Below are 18,679 nucleotides of genomic sequence, written 5' to 3' on the forward strand. Positions count from 1 at the left end.
CAAAGAGTAAATATTTTTTTTGGTTCTCATTAAATTTCACGATATCTGTTTTAGTTTCTAGCAAATAAAAAGACCCATCGTGGTCCCTAAGAAATTTAAAATGAATCCATTTAGTTAAAATTGTAGTCCCACATATTCAAAAAAGACCAATATTAGTCCCTAAAAGGACTTAAATGGATCCATTTTGAATTTTTTAGGGACCACGACGTACCTTTTTATTTACTAAAAACTAAAGCGGGCATCGTGAAATTTGGACAAAAAAAAATTTACTCGGTTCAAAATAATAAGAGGAAAGAATAATTAGAAAAATGAAACTACCATTTCTTTCATAGATAGTACGCTTTTTAATTTGTTAGTTGCATCACATCAATTTTTATCCATTCGAAACACTACCTTTTGGAGAAAGGACAAATACTTTTAGCAATCTTTACTGTTGAATTTCCGTGCTATCTGGCCACACTGAAACCCACATAAATGTTGGAGCAGGACGCCATTTTGGTGTAAGAATTTAGAGAGAAAATGTAGAGCTCCCGGGTCCCCGAGACACAAAAAAGTATTTATGTTGGAGCAGGACGCCATTTTGGTGTAAGAATTTAGAGAGAAAATGTAGAGCTCCCGGGTCCCTCAAGACACAAAAAAGTAGAGAGAGAAAGAGGAGAGAGGAGAGAGGGGAGAGAGAGAGGAGAAAAAAAAAGGTACAGGGAATAAAATTCCAAGAATTTATATTCTTTCGGGAGAAGGATATTGTGACAACCAAGTTGTGTTACTACCAAGTGACTACCAATCAATCTCACCGTTAGATCGATTATGTTGATCCAACGGTTATATTTATTTCTATCTTTGTATGGTCATGATTCCCCAAATTTAATACTTTATATTTATTTTCATCTTTGTATGGTTATGATTTCCCATATTTAATGCTTTCACTTTAAATATGGGGAATCATGACCATACAAAGATGAAAATAAATATAACCGTTGGATCAACATAATCGATCTAACGGTGAGATTGATTGGTAGTCACTTGGTAGTAACACAACTTGATTGTCACAATATCATTTTCCTTCTTTCGGATGAATAAAACCTTAGTATTATAGTGACACCGATTGTTTGGTGCAACGGTGGTGGTATCATAATTATGTATTTAAGAAATATATAATTATATGAAAAAATTATTCTTATGTTACATGTAATAAATTTTTCTCCTACACACTCTTCGACAACTGTGTCATCTTTTTCTTTTCATTTCTTTTCTTTTTAATTTTCAGGTGGTGAAGTCCACAAATTTATCTATATGATATGAGATAACTTATCTCTTTTAACATGAGATTAATAACACCTATAATTATAATATTAAAATTATTATTTTTTCTTTTCAAAAATTTGTTAGTTGATGTAAAGAAAGAGAAAAAAATATAACTTTAGTATTATATTATGTATTTATGAGAATTGTGTTGACTAACTTGTGAATTTAACCTCCGAGAGTTGTCATTCTTGGAGAGTTTTCATAATTAGTGAAGTTCGTTAAGACTTCACGATTGATATCTAAAAGAATTACTTTTATTTTAAAAAACAGCTTTAAAAAGATGCAACAAGAGTGTTAGATTAGTTGTAAAAAAAAAATGATTTCAATAATTGATTATAGGGTAATTGATTTCTTAAAAATAAATTATGATGAAGTCAAAGATTATAATTTATTTTAGATAACGAACGTCAAGATATAAAATATAATAGATCACTTTTTTCATGAAGAAAGCTTTTTATTATTATTATTAAAAAAAGTATGCCCATAAATGGGCTAAAAAGGATTGTGTAAATCAAAGTGACAAGGTCCCTAGAGGCATAAAAATTGTTTAGTAAAATCTCCCAATGTACTGCAATGGACTGTGTCAACTGTCAACCATGTTATTTTGTGACTGTGTTGGTAGATCATAGGTGGGTGCAAATTTTTTTTTTTTTTTTTGGAGTTACCAAATCCTAATTATCTCTTTGAGACGAGTTGGCTCCCTCCGGTATCTCCACGAGCTTCGACTCTTTGAGCCGGCTATGAGACTAATCCGGAGTGCGGGGAAACAGTGATGGCTAAAGGTTCAGCCCCCTCCCCAAGAATGCATTCAGCGGGAATCGAACACATATCCAACCCCACTAACTCAGCACTAAGTTACCAACTGAGCTGCACCCATTGGGTAGTAATTATGAATGTGTATGGATTGAATCGAATCAAATTTTTTGAAAAATTGAACTAAATTGGTTTAAATGGTTCGGTTCGGTTTAAAACTGGTTCGGTTCGAAACTGATTCGGTTCGGTTCGGATCGACCCTATTTTGAAAAGAAAAAATAAATAAAAATTTAAAAAATAAAGTTATACAAATTAATTTGATTCGTTTTGAAAACGGTTCGATTTGGTTCGGAAACAGTTCGGTTCGGTTCAAATCGGTTCGGTTCTTAAACTAGTTCTAAAAATCGGTTCGATTCATGTTCGATTCATGAACTGATTTTTAAAAACTGATTATTTTAAGGGACAATTCAATCGATTCATAGTTCGCTTTAATTTTTTAGTTATTTTGCACATTTTTACATGGAACATGAACATTACATAGGCTTATGATTGAGTGGTAGATATTTTGAGAAGGGTAGATAGGGTGAGTATTTGGAATTCAAAATGAAACGTGAGGAAAATATTTATAGGGCAGAATGGAAGGTGGAAAAGGTTTCCAAAATTCCCAAGACAAGTTGATATTGAGTCGTTGGTGAGGACACAACTCACGTGCTCACCTTAAATTTTTTAATGCTCACATGAAACAAACACTGTGTTCAAGTAACTGAACCACTAATATTATTTAAGAAGCAAACAACTCTGCTTCTAAAAACTGTCTTAGGGTTAAGTTTCATTTCAACCTTTGAAGTGAGAGTGTGTGTCTCTGTCTGTGTGTGTGAAAATATGGCTAGTATCAAGCAATTCGGAAAGAAGAAAGCATGTGTGATCGGTGGTAGTGGGTTTGTGGCTTCTTTGCTGATCAAACAGTTGCTTGAAAAGGGTTATGCGGTCAACACCACTGTTAGAGACCCAGGTATGTCTCACTCTCGAATAAATTAAAGTGTGTCCTTCTAGGTAGTGTTTGGTTCGTGAGAAATTTTTTTTTACTAGGTAAATGTAATTGATAGGGAAATGGTTGGAAAGTGAATTTGGTAGGAAAATATAAAAAAAGTTGTTTGGTTGACCCAAATATTACCAGGGAAGTTTATTTAAATATGCAAAATCTATGTTCGGGAGAAATTTTGCACCTGTTTTTTCACTTCCCCCAGTTATCTCAGAATACCACATCTCAATTCTGTAACAGTGAATTTCATCCAAAAATCAACACAAAAGTCATTTTCCCATCTATCCTATTTGCCTGGTATTTTTAAAAAAAAACCTGAACCAAACGTGGTATTTTTCAATATCCACTTACATTTTCCCATCAATCACAAAATAAACCTTGAACCAAACACTGCTAAGGACACAAGCTTAAGGCTTTTTAAGAGAGAAATAGCTATACAGAGGGTGTGGATCTTACTAATAAAAATAAAGAAAATAAAAATAAAAATATAGATCTTACTTTGTATTTATCTCTCTTAAAAGGATCTAAATTTGTATAATTAAAAGTCACACTTTTTCCAAATTTTATATATGCTTCATTTTAACCAAAAGAAAAAAGAAAAAAAGCAAATTACATGTGTCAAGTATCAATTTTTTTTTTTTTTACATGTGTGATATATTGTCTTTATTTTTTGGTTAGCCCTCTTCGTTTGTACCCACAAAAACACAATACCTATGAAGAATGAAAACAAAACCCATAAAGGAAAAGGTACTTGAAGACCAAATAAGATTTTGTCATGAACAAAAGTTATTATTTTGTTGTTTTGCGCAGATAACGCTAAAAAAATATCTCACCTTGTTGCACTGCAAAGTTTGGGCGAATTGAACATATTTGGAGCAGAATTAACAGTAGAAAAAGATTTTGATGCCCCTGTAGCAGGATGTGAACTTGTCTTCCAACTTGCTACACCCGTGAACTTTGCTTCTGAAGATCCTGAGGTAGATTGAACACTGAACTAGAAACTGCATTATAAATTTTACAACCAAATTGGATGCTTGCACCTATTTGGTTGGCAATGTGTGCAAATGCACACATAAATTTGTCATACATTTTTTTTTTTAAAAGATATATTTTTTAATTAATTAGAAATGTCACTTAGGAGCAATTTTAGTGCTGCATTGCCAGGAATATAAGCACACATCTTATTCACTGCTTATGTTTTTGTTGTTTTATATCATTAAGTTGATTGTTGATTGTTGATTATTGTTTTTTTATATTAAGTCGAAGTTTATTTTTCTTTTGTTGTTTGATGATTATATCCTTGATTCATGTAACATGAGAAATATAATCCTTTTTGTTTATATTCTTTTATTTTTTAATACATTTAAAACTTTGTTTAATTTTTTTTCGAAGGGCAGCACCCCTCTTCTAAATATTCGAACTAAATATGCACACGTAAATAAAATTTACTGGGTTTGACACCGGATGCTTTTACACGTAAATATATGCATATGTTTGTGTGTTTTGAAGAAAAAGATTAATTAACAAATGCTTCTGCAATTACTATTCAGAATGACATGATCAAGCCAGCAATCAAAGGTGTATTGAATGTGTTGAATGCATGTGCACGTGCAAAAGTTAAACGAGTCATCTTAACATCTTCAGCAGCTGCCGTAACTATAAACCAAGTCGAAGGGACAGATATGGTTATGGATGAAAGCAATTGGACTGATGTTGAGTACTTGAACACTGCAAAGCCACCCACTTGGGTAAAAATCAAACCTTAATCAAAACTTGGGATGGGGATGGGGATGGGTATGTTGAATGGTTCTTCACACTCCCATGCCTTGGAGCAGCACTAGTAAGGTGGCTCCTTGTGACCGGAAGGTCACGGGTACGAATTTGAGAAACAACCTCTTTGCAAAAATGCAAGAGGTAAGGTTGCTTATAATCGACCCTCATCCCTACTCTCGCAAGTCGGGGAGGGTTATACACTAGGGTTTGCCCAATCTATATTGAAGTAAAATTCATCCAAAACGTGCAGGGGTATCCAGTCTCTAAAGCACTTGCAGAGAAGGCTGCATGGAAATTTGCTGAAGAAAATCACATTGATCTCATAACTGTGATACCTAGTCTCACAACTGGTCCTTCTCTCACTCCAGATATCCCTTCCAGTGTTGGCCTTGCCACTTCCCTCATAACAGGTTCAAAAACTACCAAATCCACTGGTTTAAAGAATTTTTAGTTGTGCCAAATACTTACAAGGAACATACTAAATGACTCATTAATGTTTCAATGACACTTATATATCTTGCAGGCAATGATTTCCTCTTAAACGCTTTGAAAGGTATGCAGTTTCTGTCAGGTTCAATATCCATCACTCATGTGGAGGATCTTTGCCGTGCACATATATTTGTAGCTGAAAAAGAATCAGCTTCTGGTCGATACATTTGCTGTACTCACAATACTAGTGTTCCTGAGCTTGCAAAGTTTCTTAGCAAACGATACCCACAGTATAAAATTCCAACTGAGTAAGTTTCTAGTCATACATTTGGTGTGAACTAAAGACCCTTGTCTTTTGCATTTTAGAGAAATTCTTTGGTGGACCCTGTCCACGTTCCCGGGACAACTCTTAACAACATAGAAACTAAAGAACTTGCTTTTTAAAAAAATTCTCATCCCTACAAAGCTGCAAGATTCAAGTGTTTCTGATAGCAAAAGAAATTAGAAGTGATTATTTCAAGTGTTTGGCTTTTCTATTTTTGAAGTTGTTTATGGTATATAATACACCTATCTGTCAAAGTTTCTCTTCACTTGTATTGGTTTCGACCCCCCTTATTTAAATTTATGCAGTCCAATTTTATGGCCATGAATTTCTGATGAACCATTGTGTTTTGAACCCTTGATGACTTCGTTCTAAAGTACTCCCTTTCTCTCACAATTGAAACATGTCTTCATTTCTCTAAAGGCAAGAATCATTTTGTAATTGCAGATTTCATGACTGTCCAACCAAGGCAAAGTTAATAATCTCTTCTGAGAAGCTTATCAAAGAAGGGTTCAGTTTCAAGTATGGGGTTGAAGAAATTTTTGACCACACTCTGGAGTACTTGAAGACTAAGGGGGCTCTGAAGAACTAAATTTTTTTGATAAAATTTCAATGCACTAGCGAACTCTCCGCTTATTATGTAGTAGCACTTTACTTGGTTATGTTCAGTAGTTAAGCGAATAACTTCAAATCAAGGGAACAGTACGTTCTCTATGGCAATCCCCTACTGCATTGCAACTTTATTAAATCCCTCGAATACGAGTTATGGTATCCCCACTTTGTTAAAAGGACAGCTCAATCACTTTACTATAAGTTTGGATTGGATTGGATTATGCTTACTAATCCCATATTCTGCCCACGTTTTTATCAAATGATATGTGCTTGCATAATCAAACCAGCTAATGAAGACACCTACAAGGTCAAACCATAGAGATATTTGAATCTGATCCCAAATATTGAAAACTTGATATTTACGACTTAAATAAGCTAAAATAACTAGTCATTGTTTGCATTAGAGCCTGCTTTTATATCTGATAACTATCATATCATACTGGTAACCACTACGTCTTTTAGCAATTGACTTTCTTACAAATGGTTACACTGTCACAGGTTTGTGTCCGAAGTGGGGTGAAAAAAGTAATCATTGATGCCAATAAAGTCATATTTTTTGCATCTTCAGAAATAACCATAAAGCTTACTGAAAAATCTTTTTTTTTGTACCCTCACACTATCCTGTTATACTTTTTATTTATTGAGTAAATACCCTTTTTGATTCTCAGTAAATTTTATGATGTCCGTTTTAGTCCCTAGCAAATAAAAAAGCCCATCGTGGTCCCTAAGAAATTTAAAATGGACCCATTTAAATCCTTTTAGGGACTAATAGGGGTCTTTTTTGAATTTGTGAGGACTACGATTTCAACTAAATTGGTCCATTTTGAATTTCTTAGGGACCACGATGAGCCTTTTTATTTGCTAGGGACTAAAACGGGCATTGTGACATTTGCTGAGAAACAAAAAAGGTATTTACTCTTATTTATTATAAAGCAATCAAAATTTGTGAGTAGAATTCCCCTAACATAGTCACGATATTAGGGTAATGAACTCAAATTGTTAACCAAGTAAACAAAACAGAAAGCAGATATATACACATCCAAAAAGCACTAGCAGGCTCTGAAGATTATCGGCTATGCAATCTGCGCAGCTCCTTTGAAAACTTAATTGATGAAAAGCTATGAGTTTCTAGCTGGTCCACTTCAATGGAAACTTCCTTTAAGGCAGAAGTAGATGTTCGGCTATGATTTCTACCATGCTTCTTACAAAGCTGAGATAATGTTTGAACAACTTCCCTCATTGGAGGTCTCCTTTTGGAGACTTCATTGACACATTTGAATGCAAGTGAAGCCATAACATTAAGCTTATGCACATCATATTTTCCATTCAGCTGCGAATCCACAATTTCTTCCCATCCAACCTTACCTTCACCTTCAATGGCTGCCTAATCATAACCAGAGAAAAAATACTGCGTGAATCCTAAATATTAAAACGTTATATATTTATATATATTTCCTTATGCATCAATATATATATAGAAGCCAACATGCAGACACTGTTCTTACTAGTTTTACGTATTCCATGAGCCCCTGCTGTGGATTCCTGCCAGTAATAAGCTCAAACAGCAGCACACCATAACTGTAAACATCACTTTTCTTGGTGTAGGTTTTGGTAGACATATACTCAGGATCAAGATATCCAAAAGTTCCTCTGACATTTGAGATACGAGGTTTGATTGTCTCAGGTCTGGAGAGCCCAAAGTCAGTGACCTGCCCAGTAAAATATAGATGTTAGAATTATATTGAAAAGAAAGGTTTTAAGCTTCAATCTGGACAAAAACAGGTGAAAGGATACAATGAGCAAGGAAAATTGCAGCATTATCATTACAAAATTAAGGTATTAATGCCCGAAAAGCATTCTTTGAATCAAGAAAACTAAGACATCAAACCATTAGGATTGGTTTAGTGCTGTGAGACTTGGATAGTCTACATGAAGTTATAGGTTCAAACTTCAGTACTACCATTGTATCAAAAAAAAAAAAAAAAACACTATATCATTTAATTCTCCCCAACAAAGCTTTCAAGCCTATTCGGTAAGTATTGGCAAGATAATATCATTTTGATGAAATATATAGAAAAGGAGAATGTGAGGAAATACATAAATAAAAGAATAAATAACAGGACCAAAAATACCCCAATACTTTCCATGATGAAAAATGCACCAATGAATGTTTTCAAGTATCATCAACATCCTTCTTTATCTTTCTGTGAACTAAATGCAAGGTTACCTTAGCTCTCATAAACTGGTCCAACAGTATGTTGGAAGATTTGATGTCACGGTGCACAACAGGTGGAGCAGCCTGCAATGAGTTGTGTTTAAAAAATATGAAGAAACCAAAAGTAAAAGTATTCCATGTTCTCCATTTGTAAGTTTACCAATAATATTTGAATAAGCTATATACCCCAAAATGTAGATATTCCAGTCCCCTTGCAACATCTAGTGCTATGCTAAGTCTCACATCCCAGCACAATGGCCCATGATTTTTGCCTATATCATTAACACAAACAAAGGTAAGTAAAATGGAGAACAAATAGAGTTCAAGTAAAAATTCTTCTAAGCTCTTAAACAAAATAAGAAAATTGGGGTTGTCCTGGGAATAACCTTTGTTCAATAGGCATAAATGGTGAAGTTGATGAAAAGCAGGCTAACATATAACCACCTCATACTTACCACATCATTATAGTGGTTTTAACTATATCATTAAACTATCCACAGTGGTTTTAAGCTATAATTTTTTTTTAAAAAAGGAAACAAAAAAGAAGAACTGCATCATCATGAACAGCAGGACATCACATATTATAGCAAGGTATTGCACTTCCAAGAAAGTAAATATAAACTCCAGTCCGAGGATAACCAAATGTTTTATTTTCCAAAAGACAAAAGTCATAACAATTCAGACTGTTAAATTACTGAGTAATACAAGTTCACTGATAAATCATTTACACAAGAAAATGTGAATGCACATGCTTCTCTGAATTTACACAAATATTCAGATCAAGCTATTTTTTATGGAACAAAGAATGGAGCCTTCAGACGCTACAAGCATCTATTTCATTCAGCAATATCCAAATTTCTTTTTTGCCTACAAGTATAAAATGACAAAAGAAGAGTTGCTCTCTTTCTAACCATATAAATGAGAAGCAAGATTGCCGTTGCTCATGTAACTGTAAAGGAGCATACGCTGCTCTCTTTCTGCAGCATATCCTACCAAACCAACAAGATTTTTGTGGTGTAATCTTCCAAGTAATAGGACCTGCTAACAGGAAAGCAAAGTTTGAGGGAATTAATCCTATTATCTTCCAAATTCATCATACTGTTTTTATATCCCTGAATAACAATTTGAGAGTATCATATTGCAAATTAAAGGGAGTTAGCAATAGAGTAACAGAATGCTCGCACCATTAGTACAGGACATGGCATTGCATTAGTGAATGTGAAAAATTGTAGTCTTGTACGTATTACCCCCTATATTAACACTGCACAGTGCACAGTTGTCTGACTGGAAGTGATATGCAAGTTTTTTTTACCAATTTAAAATTTGGAAGATTTGAAAGGGAAAAAAATGAAGATAACAGTATAATTACATACTAATAAATTCTTTTGAAATTTATATAGTGATATTTGGTTGAAGGTTATAGTAAATTTCTATACTGTCCAAAATTAAGTTAATGTTATATACACAAACTTATTATCCTCCCACCCAACATAACACGTTTGAAGTAAAGTTTCAAGAAAACACCAAGGAAGGATCAATGAGTTTGGCAATCTGCGGTATATATAATGTAATAATGTAAGGGGGGTTTGTTTTTCTCATGTTGCATGAGAAAACAAACCCTTCCTACACATACCATAAATAGGTGTGCCACATTTTTTTTTTGTTTTTTTTGTTTTTTAAATAAGTGGGTCCCACACTTAATGTATCTATGACATGAGATTAGGATTTTCCTACATCATAAGATTTATTCCCAATGTAAGGATAACGAGTGAAGTTTTAGTGAAAACAGGAACCTCCTTTAAATATGGGGGGGGGGGGGGGGGGGAAGCTAAATTGATTTTTAATGTAATATTTAGTTTTCTCCTCGGTAGATTTTAACATAAAGAATCAGTTACATTCACACTTCAAAGCTTCCTATTTGAAGCCTATATACTTAATTAACATGGCCATTAAAAAAAAGGTGTTTCCTTGTTAAATACATAAGCAAACTTTCAAAGCAATTTGCATGGACATACAGATACGGACACATTAATAAAAACCTAAACATATCATTGGTTAGAAATTCCTTATTACCTCAGTTAAAAATTCATTTTCTCCTTGTCTTGAATCAGTACCAAGAACTTTAACTGCAACTGTCTCACCTGTGGACATCTGTGCTTTGTAAACAGGACCAAACGCTCCATGGCCTATGATGGTTGTGAAATTAGAAGTAGCCTTTTGCATATCTCTGGAAAAGGGGTCACAAGGTTACAGAAACAGAGAGATACAACACATGGGCAAGTTAGCAACACTAATGACAACAAATAGAAGGAAAACAACGAGATGCCTAAATGTTAAATGGAAAATGCTCCCCAACTCAGCCCTAAGCCACTGATAAGACCCAATATATTCAATCCAAAAACCCAAAACTAAGAAGTATTCCAAAAAAGTTGTGTACAATCCCCCAAATTACTATTCTTTTGCAATCCCCCACCGCATTATATATTTCCTTATCAGTCATGTCTCATATCCTAGTCCTTTCTTTGTTCATGGGCACAAAAGTAGAAAAAAAAATTATTTCTTTCCATAAACAAGGCAAGAGACGGTTTTCATGCACACCCTTTTTTCTCTTCTGTGAGAGAACTTGCATGGTTACAGTCTCATTGTCAATAATATGTAAACAAATTTTTCTCTCTCTCACTCTCTCAGTCCACAAAAGCAGCAAACAATTAAAAGGTTTCTATGCAACAAAAGTTAACTTACTTGTAAGAATATTTGGGAATTCCACATGCTGAAACTACACTCTTTCTCCTAAGTCCTTCCAACCATAAAGGCATGTTACTCCACTCAGATGTTCCGGGTGATTCCAGACCCACATTGGAGTCTGATAATGTTGAGCTTGAATAAACCCCTTCTACATGAGCAGGAATGGCCACTGCTCTCTCAGAACTGCTCTTCTCCACCTTTGTACGCTTCCATCCACACCTGAAGCATAATAAAATTGAAAGTGCCAAACACACTCCAACTACAAAGCCTATGCAAATTCCTATTATCAAAATCAATGAAGTCCGACTCATTTCTAACTACTTCAGTGTCTGCTCATGTACCTGAAAATGTACAGACAAAACCTTCAGAAAACTAATAAGACAGCTATATCTCTCATAAAACCCACCCAATCTACCTTGAATGCTGAAAAACAGAAAAACATCATCCACATATTAAGGGAAAACTAACTGCTACACAGAGTTTTATTTAGAGGCATTGTTTAATCATATTTCTCAACTAGCTAAACATTTATGGAATAAGTTATTTCAAATTCTCAATAGATTTATTTCTCAGGAAAAAAAAAATGCAAAAGAGACAATTTGGTGGATTTGAAAACCCATCAACACATGTGCTTCCCTAAAGGTATCTATCAACTAAGATTTTGCGAACCACAAACTTAGGAGAGAGAACCCCACTCATCAAAAGACTTTATGCAAGGGAATTTCAAAAATCACACACTTGCTGTAACTGAATGGCTCATCCCCATACAAAGGTGAAATTAACAACCAACTTAATGTAAGCACTTAAATTCAAAGTTACTTTGTGAATTATGATTTCCTTTAGAAAGAAAAAAAAAAAAGAAAAAAGAAATGAACTAAGGATTAGCAAATTAAGCTCAGAAGGACAAAAAAGTTACAATCTTGCACCTGACCCATCAAGGAAGAGTAAATAAGTACAAAAATCTCAGCCACCAAAAAGAGAAGAAAGAAGAGAAAGAAAGAAAGAAAACAAGAAAGAAAAAGAACAAACAAAAACAATGCTACCAAGCATTCAGAGCATTCCTGGAGAAAAAGAACACATTTTCCATAAGACCCTTTACCTTAGTTCACCGTGATCATCATAATCATGTCATGTCAATGTAACACAGACACAAACATGTTGCAATGAGAACACAACTAAACAGAACGTCCAATGGAAGTGTGTACTTACCAGTAAACGACACATCCACAGAGAAAGAGGGGGAAATGATGAGTGATATGCAAGAATCTTTCATGAGTTTAAAAGTTATCCGTTTAAAAATTAAACGAATCAAAGTGACGTGCCGTTTCGCTTCGAAGATGAAATGCCAATTTGGAATTTTCCTTGGCATTCCTAATTTGACACTTGTCATTGTTATATTCAATAATTTATTTTTTAAATGACATTGTTTAATCAAAGTACTACCCTTTTGGTTGAAATTTTTTTCCTTAGTTAAAAATTGCATTCCTTCCGTGCACACGTTGTTCTATAGAAGTGTTCAAGTGTCAATAGTTGAATCGGTGACAGATATGGGTGTTAATAATAGTGAAATTCAACCTATTACATATAGTTAAATGGAACAGGTTCAGGAATTTTAAAAAGATAATATTATAGGCCGAGTAGACAATAAGCTTTTTTTTACATGGCGGACTTATAAGTTTATAGACTGACCTATATCATATTATTTATTTTAAATAAAATAAATAAATTATTATTTTAATGATTTTGCATAAAAAATAATATTATTTTAATTATTAAATATCTAATAGGCTTAAATAAGCTAAAAGACTTAGGCCAAGACTTTTATTTTTTAAATATAGTTCAGCCAAGACTTATAATTTGAACCTATACAGGCTAACAGATCAGTCCATGCCTAAAGTATTTTACACAAGTCTGACCAATTTAAGCCAAGGCCTAGCTTAGTCTAGCCTATTTATATCCCTAATGACAGCTATTAGTTATATTTAAAAAAAAATCAAAACTGTAATCAATAATTTAATTCCCATAGTTATGACTTATTCTTCTTCTTTTTTATAGTTCATTTAGAACTTATACCTCACTAAGTTTTAAAATATTTTTACCGTTAATTTTCATTATAACACCATTAATTTGGTGCATATTTACGTTATAAAAAGCATCTAAATGAGTATTTACTGGATAGAGGAGTACTCATCCAAAAGTAAGAGCTTATAAGTTATATGCTCCTCCCATTCTAGTGTTTCATCACAAGACTGCAAGAAGGTATTTTCTATTGGGAAAGAGATCTCTTCCATATATGTTTCATATGCTTGCTCTTCCCCCACTTTAGAATATTCCTCAACTTTGAATTCTTCTTCTGCGGTAGATTCCTCCTTGGTTTCATATTCTTTATCAACTTTTTCCACATCATGATCCTTAAACTATGAATTTCCCTTAACATCCTTCTGAACTTGCTTGTCTTTAGTGGGTTGCTCAAGATCTCTGATGAATGCCCCTTGGGTTTTGAATAAAGATCTGATCTCTTGCTTAAACAATGTCTCCTCTTTAATCAGACGTAAGAGCGCATTCTCTAAGCCAGAGAGGGTGTCTTGCTGTGGTTGTGTGAGAAAAGGATTTTCTATACAATCCTCTTAGCTAGAATGGATGACTCATTCTCAGCTTCTTGTTCCACTATCGGTTGGGCCTTGAGTGCCTGATATTCATCGTAAACCACTTTCTCGATCAACCTTAGAGCTTCTTCAAGTTTCTCTATGTAAAGAGGTCCTTCATCTACAAAATCTAAGTTTATTCTCGAAAGTGGGCATAGACCGATGTAGAAAGTATGAGCCAATTGCTAGTCTTCTAGAAGGTGATCTGGGCTTTTCCTGCATAATCTCTCAAGTCTGTCCCAAGCTTGATATAAATGTTCTCAGTCCTTTTGTGCGAAGGAGTCAATCTCCTTTTTAGTCCTTTAGGCTTTGGATGATGGGAAATATTTTCTCAAAAATTTGAATTCTAGGTCCTCCCATGTGGTGATGCTTCCTCAAGGTTGAGACTTCAACCATGTCTTGGCTTTACCTTTTAGAAAGAAGGGAAATTTTGGAGCTAATAGCGTCTTCAGTTACTCCATCTATCATTATGTCATTGCAGAGATACAGAAACTGGTCTATTAGATTGTAAGGATCCTTTGCATGTTCACCCCCGAAAAAATCTACATATTCATTGTTGAGCAATTCCTCCAGCAAATCTGGTGGAATTTCAAATTGATCTGACATGATGTTGATAGTACATCATAAAGAACCAAAAATTATACTAGTGAAAAATAAAATAAGAAAGATTCAATCTATGATATTATAGATATTAATAATGTTGATAATGCTCAATCCCCAGCAATGACCCCAAAAACTTATTTCCAAAAATAGCAAGTATATCGATCGTACAAGTAATAAAGTAGCGAGTACGATATTGTTCCCACGAGGATTGATCTATCAAGCACCAATTTTGCTATGCGATCAAAGTTGGATCAACCTTAAGGATTTTTGTGAATATGATTCAAATATAAAAACGTAAGCTATAACTAACAACTAACTAACAAAAACAAAATCAAGAGCTCAAAATAAAGAATGGATTGAAACTAATAATGCAAAAGCATAGCTAGTGTTTCGATTTTCGCAGTTTCTTCTTAATGAATCTATCATTTCCCTCCATCAATATTCAACTCATGTTATTGACAATTCTTCAAAGATTAATTAACACCCAATCTCTTGGTGTTTCAATTCTTTACCCAATTAAGAACCCTAATCCCTTAGTGATCTCGCCTAGGGCAGACATTAAGAACAAAGAATCAAACAGTCATAGATTCCAAGTCATAGATTCCATAAGTCTATCTCTAAATCAAACAAACCTAGCAATTAATCAAATTAGAGTTTAACACCAACATCCTTATTGTCATGCATCTAAGATTGGCCAGATCATAAATTAAAGTAAGAATGAAGAACAAATTATTTACATAACATAAAGATTGAATATCAAATTACAATAAAAGAGTAAATAACATTAGGAATCCATTGATTCCATCTAACCCTAACTACAAAGAAACCTAACCTGACATAGATAAAAGGAAAGAGAAATTCATAAAGAAAACTCAGTCGTTGATCTCCACTGTGAAGCTTTGATCGATCCTTTGCCTTCTCCTCTAAGAATAATGTTATCCTTCTCCTCAAGTCGCAGAATCAATGAATCATCTTGCTCTAATTTGTTGTATTTTTGTAAAAAGATCCATGGACTTTTTTTTACGACATTGCTCGCTAGGTTTCTCGCTGAAACAAGCAACTCAACGAGATGAATACTGAAAATAACGTCCTGCTCGTTGGCTTGCTCGATAGGAGACTTATATAATCAGCATTCTTCATGGTTTACTTGCTGAGTTTACTCGTTGTAGCAAGCAACTCAGCGAGATACAACGTGAAATAATACTCTCTAACTTCCATTTGGCTTGAGTCTTGACTTTCTTTGGCTTCTTTGATCTATCAATGCTCTGATATAACAAATTTAACCTGAAATTGATACATTTTTAGTCAGTATCTTACCAAGTATGAAAACTAGACAAGTCTTTTGCATTTAACAATATTTATCATGTGTTTGACCATATTTTACATTATTTAACACACTTTTAGTCCTAAAGACATAATATAATTGACAATAACAAGAAGTACTCAAAAGGGATGGATTATTAATCTTATGAATAATTAAAGAATCCTCCTCACGTTAACTCAAGAGTTGTTGCTGTAGTAATAATTAGACATTAGGATATGATCAGTCCAAAAGTCGTAATTTTTTTTAAAAAAAATAGAGGCACAAACTCAAAATCGAAGAAGTAGTCACTGTTCTAATACTGATTAATATCTTAAAAAAAAAAAAAATCCTTCTCAGGTTATTTTGTCGACGAAGACTTAAGAGCCCAAGCCAAACATTGTCTTGCCTTATATTGAACAAAGCTCTACATCGAGTAAATTGATGAGCACAACAAAGTGCTTTGTCTATAAAAGAAACTGCTTCTACATGCGCGGCAAAGCTGTTCTAAATTGATTTCCCCGTTAAATTGAATTCATCAGGAAATATTAATATTTAATTTAATTTCGAGTGAATGTAATGCTAGCTTTAAAAAATTTAAAGATAAATATGTTTTTAATTATTTACTTTAAAACAAAGTTACTTTAATTTATTTTTCAAAAATATCTGCTTGTGTGATAATTGTAAATGGGTGAGAACTAGGGATGTGTAAAATAATTAAAAAATTGAATCGAATCATGAATCGAACCGAACCGCCCCTTAAAATAATCGATTTTTAGAAACCAGTTCATCAACCGAACCGGGTTTTAAAGAACCAGTTCATAAATCAAACCATTTTGAACCGAACCGTTTCCGAACCGTTTTCAAATCGAACCAAATTGATTTTTATAATTTTATTTTTTAATTTTTTTCTTTTCAAAAGAGGGTCGACCTGAACCAGTTCCGAACGGGTTTCGAACCGAACCAAACCAGTTTCGAACTGAACCGAACCAGTTTCGAACTGAACCGAACCAGTTCAGAATTGAACAATTTAAATCAATTCGGTTAAGTTTTTCAAAAAATCCGGTTTGGTTCGATCCATGCACATCTCTAGTGAGAACCATTCTGCCTTAGTAAAAAAAAATTCAACTAGCACACCGGTTTTTTTTTTTTTTTTTCAATTAAGCAGCCAGATTAATTAAAATTGGCTGGGAGAGTTTTTAAAACTCTAAAAGATCACACACACTAATATTTATCCATTTGTATGCATACTCCATTGAGTTAAAACTTGGACCAATTACTTAGTTGGTTTGTTGGTCAAAAATAAGATCAGTCTAGATTGAATTTAATAACAATCAGTTTATAGCAGCCGCAAAGATCACTTTGAAAAAGTTCTATTTAACCATTAATTTTTATCTAAAATTAGGTGAGCAATTTATTATTCTACAATAAGATCAATCATTGAATCAGTTCTTTCGTTTCATCTTGTTCCACATTTTCCCTCTCACTTTCACTTCTTTACTCTCTAACACAGTATTCTATCAAATAAATAAATAAATAAAATGAAAAATAAGGATAGTTTTCCTGTGTGGGCTAAAATTAAAAGCCAAAATCAAAAGTATTTAAATGAAAAATAAAACATTTATTTGATGGGAAATGCGACATACCCTTTAACTAATGTTTTTATGTCACACTCAAAACTTGAAATAAAAATTATTTAATAAATGATCTAGACTAGAAATATGGATCAACGAAACCCATTCAAATAGGGCAAGAATCCATTAAGGATCATGCTCATCAAATCCAAATCAAACCTTAACTAGTATGAAACGCGTAGGATGTGCATATCTACCATTTCGCGAATCACTCAGCAACTTAGACCTTATGACCATCTACTCCTGCTAATGACTAGATGATGAAGACAAGTTTTCAATTAAGCCTTAGTAACATAGCTCATCAAAAGGCATATCACGTAGATCTATAAGCTATGAAGGCCACCCAAAAGTTTATATATCAACTAAATCACCACACAAAGGAGGTTCATTACGAATAAAGACGATAAGAGCGAGATATATTTATCTTCTTCATATTAATTAAGCTGGGGTGTCTTGCATGTTATAGTCAGGTCAATTACTAGCGGCATCCAAACTTCATGCTGAGATGTCATTCTACATAATAGCCCTCGATCCCGAAAATCATAATTAACTTGGATCAGACTCAACGATGTATGATAAGGTCCACTTTCTTATGATCTTTTTCGTAAATGATACATAAAAAATCATATTATTTCCTCTAATATAACGGACAACTCTATTTGAAAATAAAATTATATGTGATTTCAAACATCTAATTCTTTTATTTTATTAGTTTATTTATATATTCTATAAAATAAACGTGGAAGTTTTGAAATATTTACATCCAACAACATTCCTATTCTTTTTACTTAGGGGGCGTTTGGTTGGAGGATTTATATCAGATACATAGGCAAATGGAGAAGGTGGGATTCAGTGTTCTCCTTATTTGGTTCAATGATTTCACAATTTTCTCTACCTAAATGTAAGTGCCAGCTTTCCAAGTTGCCTATCTTTTTCATTGAAATAGCTGGCCAAATAATCCCAATGGAAAGGTGGTATCTTCAGTTATCCACATAAATCGTAACACTGCAAAAAAGAGATGACCAGCGTGCCCTCCAAATTGAGCGTGCGACTCGTACACAAGCTATGATGTAAAGTTGTTAGTTGTCACTTTCCATTTTCCAAAGACTTGCACAGAGGAAAACGGAGATGGTCATGCAAGGTAGTGTTTCCAAGGTTCCTGTTTCTGGTCTGAAGCCCTGTAGAAAAGCAACTCTTGCGCAAGAAAGAAGAAAATAACCCGTCGCGATGGTAACTAACTACTAACTAGTGACGAGTGAGAAAGAAGAAACCCCCCCTTACGAATTTTCCAATTCTTGATA

General features: G+C 33.7%; 2 protein-coding genes across 2 annotated transcripts; one reads left to right on the forward strand and one right to left on the reverse strand.

Annotated features, from left to right (window-relative positions):
* Positions 1 to 2,854: 2,854 nt before the first annotated feature.
* On the forward strand, positions 2,855 to 6,451 carry LOC133283544 (anthocyanidin reductase ((2S)-flavan-3-ol-forming)). The gene is made up of 6 exons (XM_061480407.1): positions 2,855 to 3,070; positions 3,911 to 4,077; positions 4,651 to 4,848; positions 5,124 to 5,283; positions 5,397 to 5,610; positions 6,072 to 6,451. The coding sequence occupies exons 1-6, from the start codon at positions 2,941 to 2,943 to the stop codon at positions 6,214 to 6,216; spliced, it is 1,014 nt and encodes a 337-aa protein (XP_061336391.1). The 5' UTR covers positions 2,855 to 2,940; the 3' UTR covers positions 6,217 to 6,451.
* Positions 6,452 to 7,302: 851 nt separating this feature from the next.
* On the reverse strand, positions 7,303 to 11,507 carry LOC133283578 (calcium/calmodulin-regulated receptor-like kinase 1). Its single transcript, XM_061480458.1, has 7 exons — positions 11,194 to 11,507; positions 10,525 to 10,678; positions 9,363 to 9,489; positions 8,638 to 8,723; positions 8,464 to 8,535; positions 7,742 to 7,945; positions 7,303 to 7,620 (listed from the first exon to the last, which is right to left on the reverse strand). The coding sequence occupies exons 1-7, from the start codon at positions 11,505 to 11,507 to the stop codon at positions 7,303 to 7,305; spliced, it is 1,275 nt and encodes a 424-aa protein (XP_061336442.1).
* Positions 11,508 to 18,679: the final 7,172 nt, after the last annotated feature.

Source organism: Gastrolobium bilobum, unplaced genomic scaffold (assembly GCF_033153095.1).
Source record: "Gastrolobium bilobum isolate Gb01-03AN ecotype WA unplaced genomic scaffold, APGP_CSIRO_Gbil_v1 utg9509, whole genome shotgun sequence".
Classification (NCBI taxonomy): domain Eukaryota; kingdom Viridiplantae; phylum Streptophyta; class Magnoliopsida; order Fabales; family Fabaceae; genus Gastrolobium; species Gastrolobium bilobum.

What these genes read in the sequence shown, in the direction of transcription:
- LOC133283544 (XM_061480407.1), top strand. Translation starts at nt 2,941, where the DNA reads ATGGCTAGTATCAAGCAATTCGGAAAGAAGAAAGCATGTGTGATCGGT. An exon ending in CACCACTGTTAGAGACCCAG is followed by an intron (nt 3,071 to 3,910) that starts GTATGTCTCACT and finishes TGTTTTGCGCAG; the next exon opens with ATAACGCTAAAAAAATATCT. An exon ending in CTGCAAAGCCACCCACTTGG is followed by an intron (nt 4,849 to 5,123) that starts GTAAAAATCAAA and finishes CAAAACGTGCAG; the next exon opens with GGGTATCCAGTCTCTAAAGC.
- LOC133283578 (XM_061480458.1), bottom strand. Translation starts at nt 11,507, where the DNA reads ATGAGTCGGACTTCATTGATTTTGATAATAGGAATTTGCATAGGCTTT. An exon ending in ATTCCCAAATATTCTTACAA is followed by an intron (nt 10,679 to 11,193) that starts GTAAGTTAACTT and finishes CCCCTTTTCCAG; the next exon opens with AGATATGCAAAAGGCTACTT. An exon ending in ACCAGTTTATGAGAGCTAAG is followed by an intron (nt 7,946 to 8,463) that starts GTAACCTTGCAT and finishes TTTACTGGGCAG; the next exon opens with GTCACTGACTTTGGGCTCTC.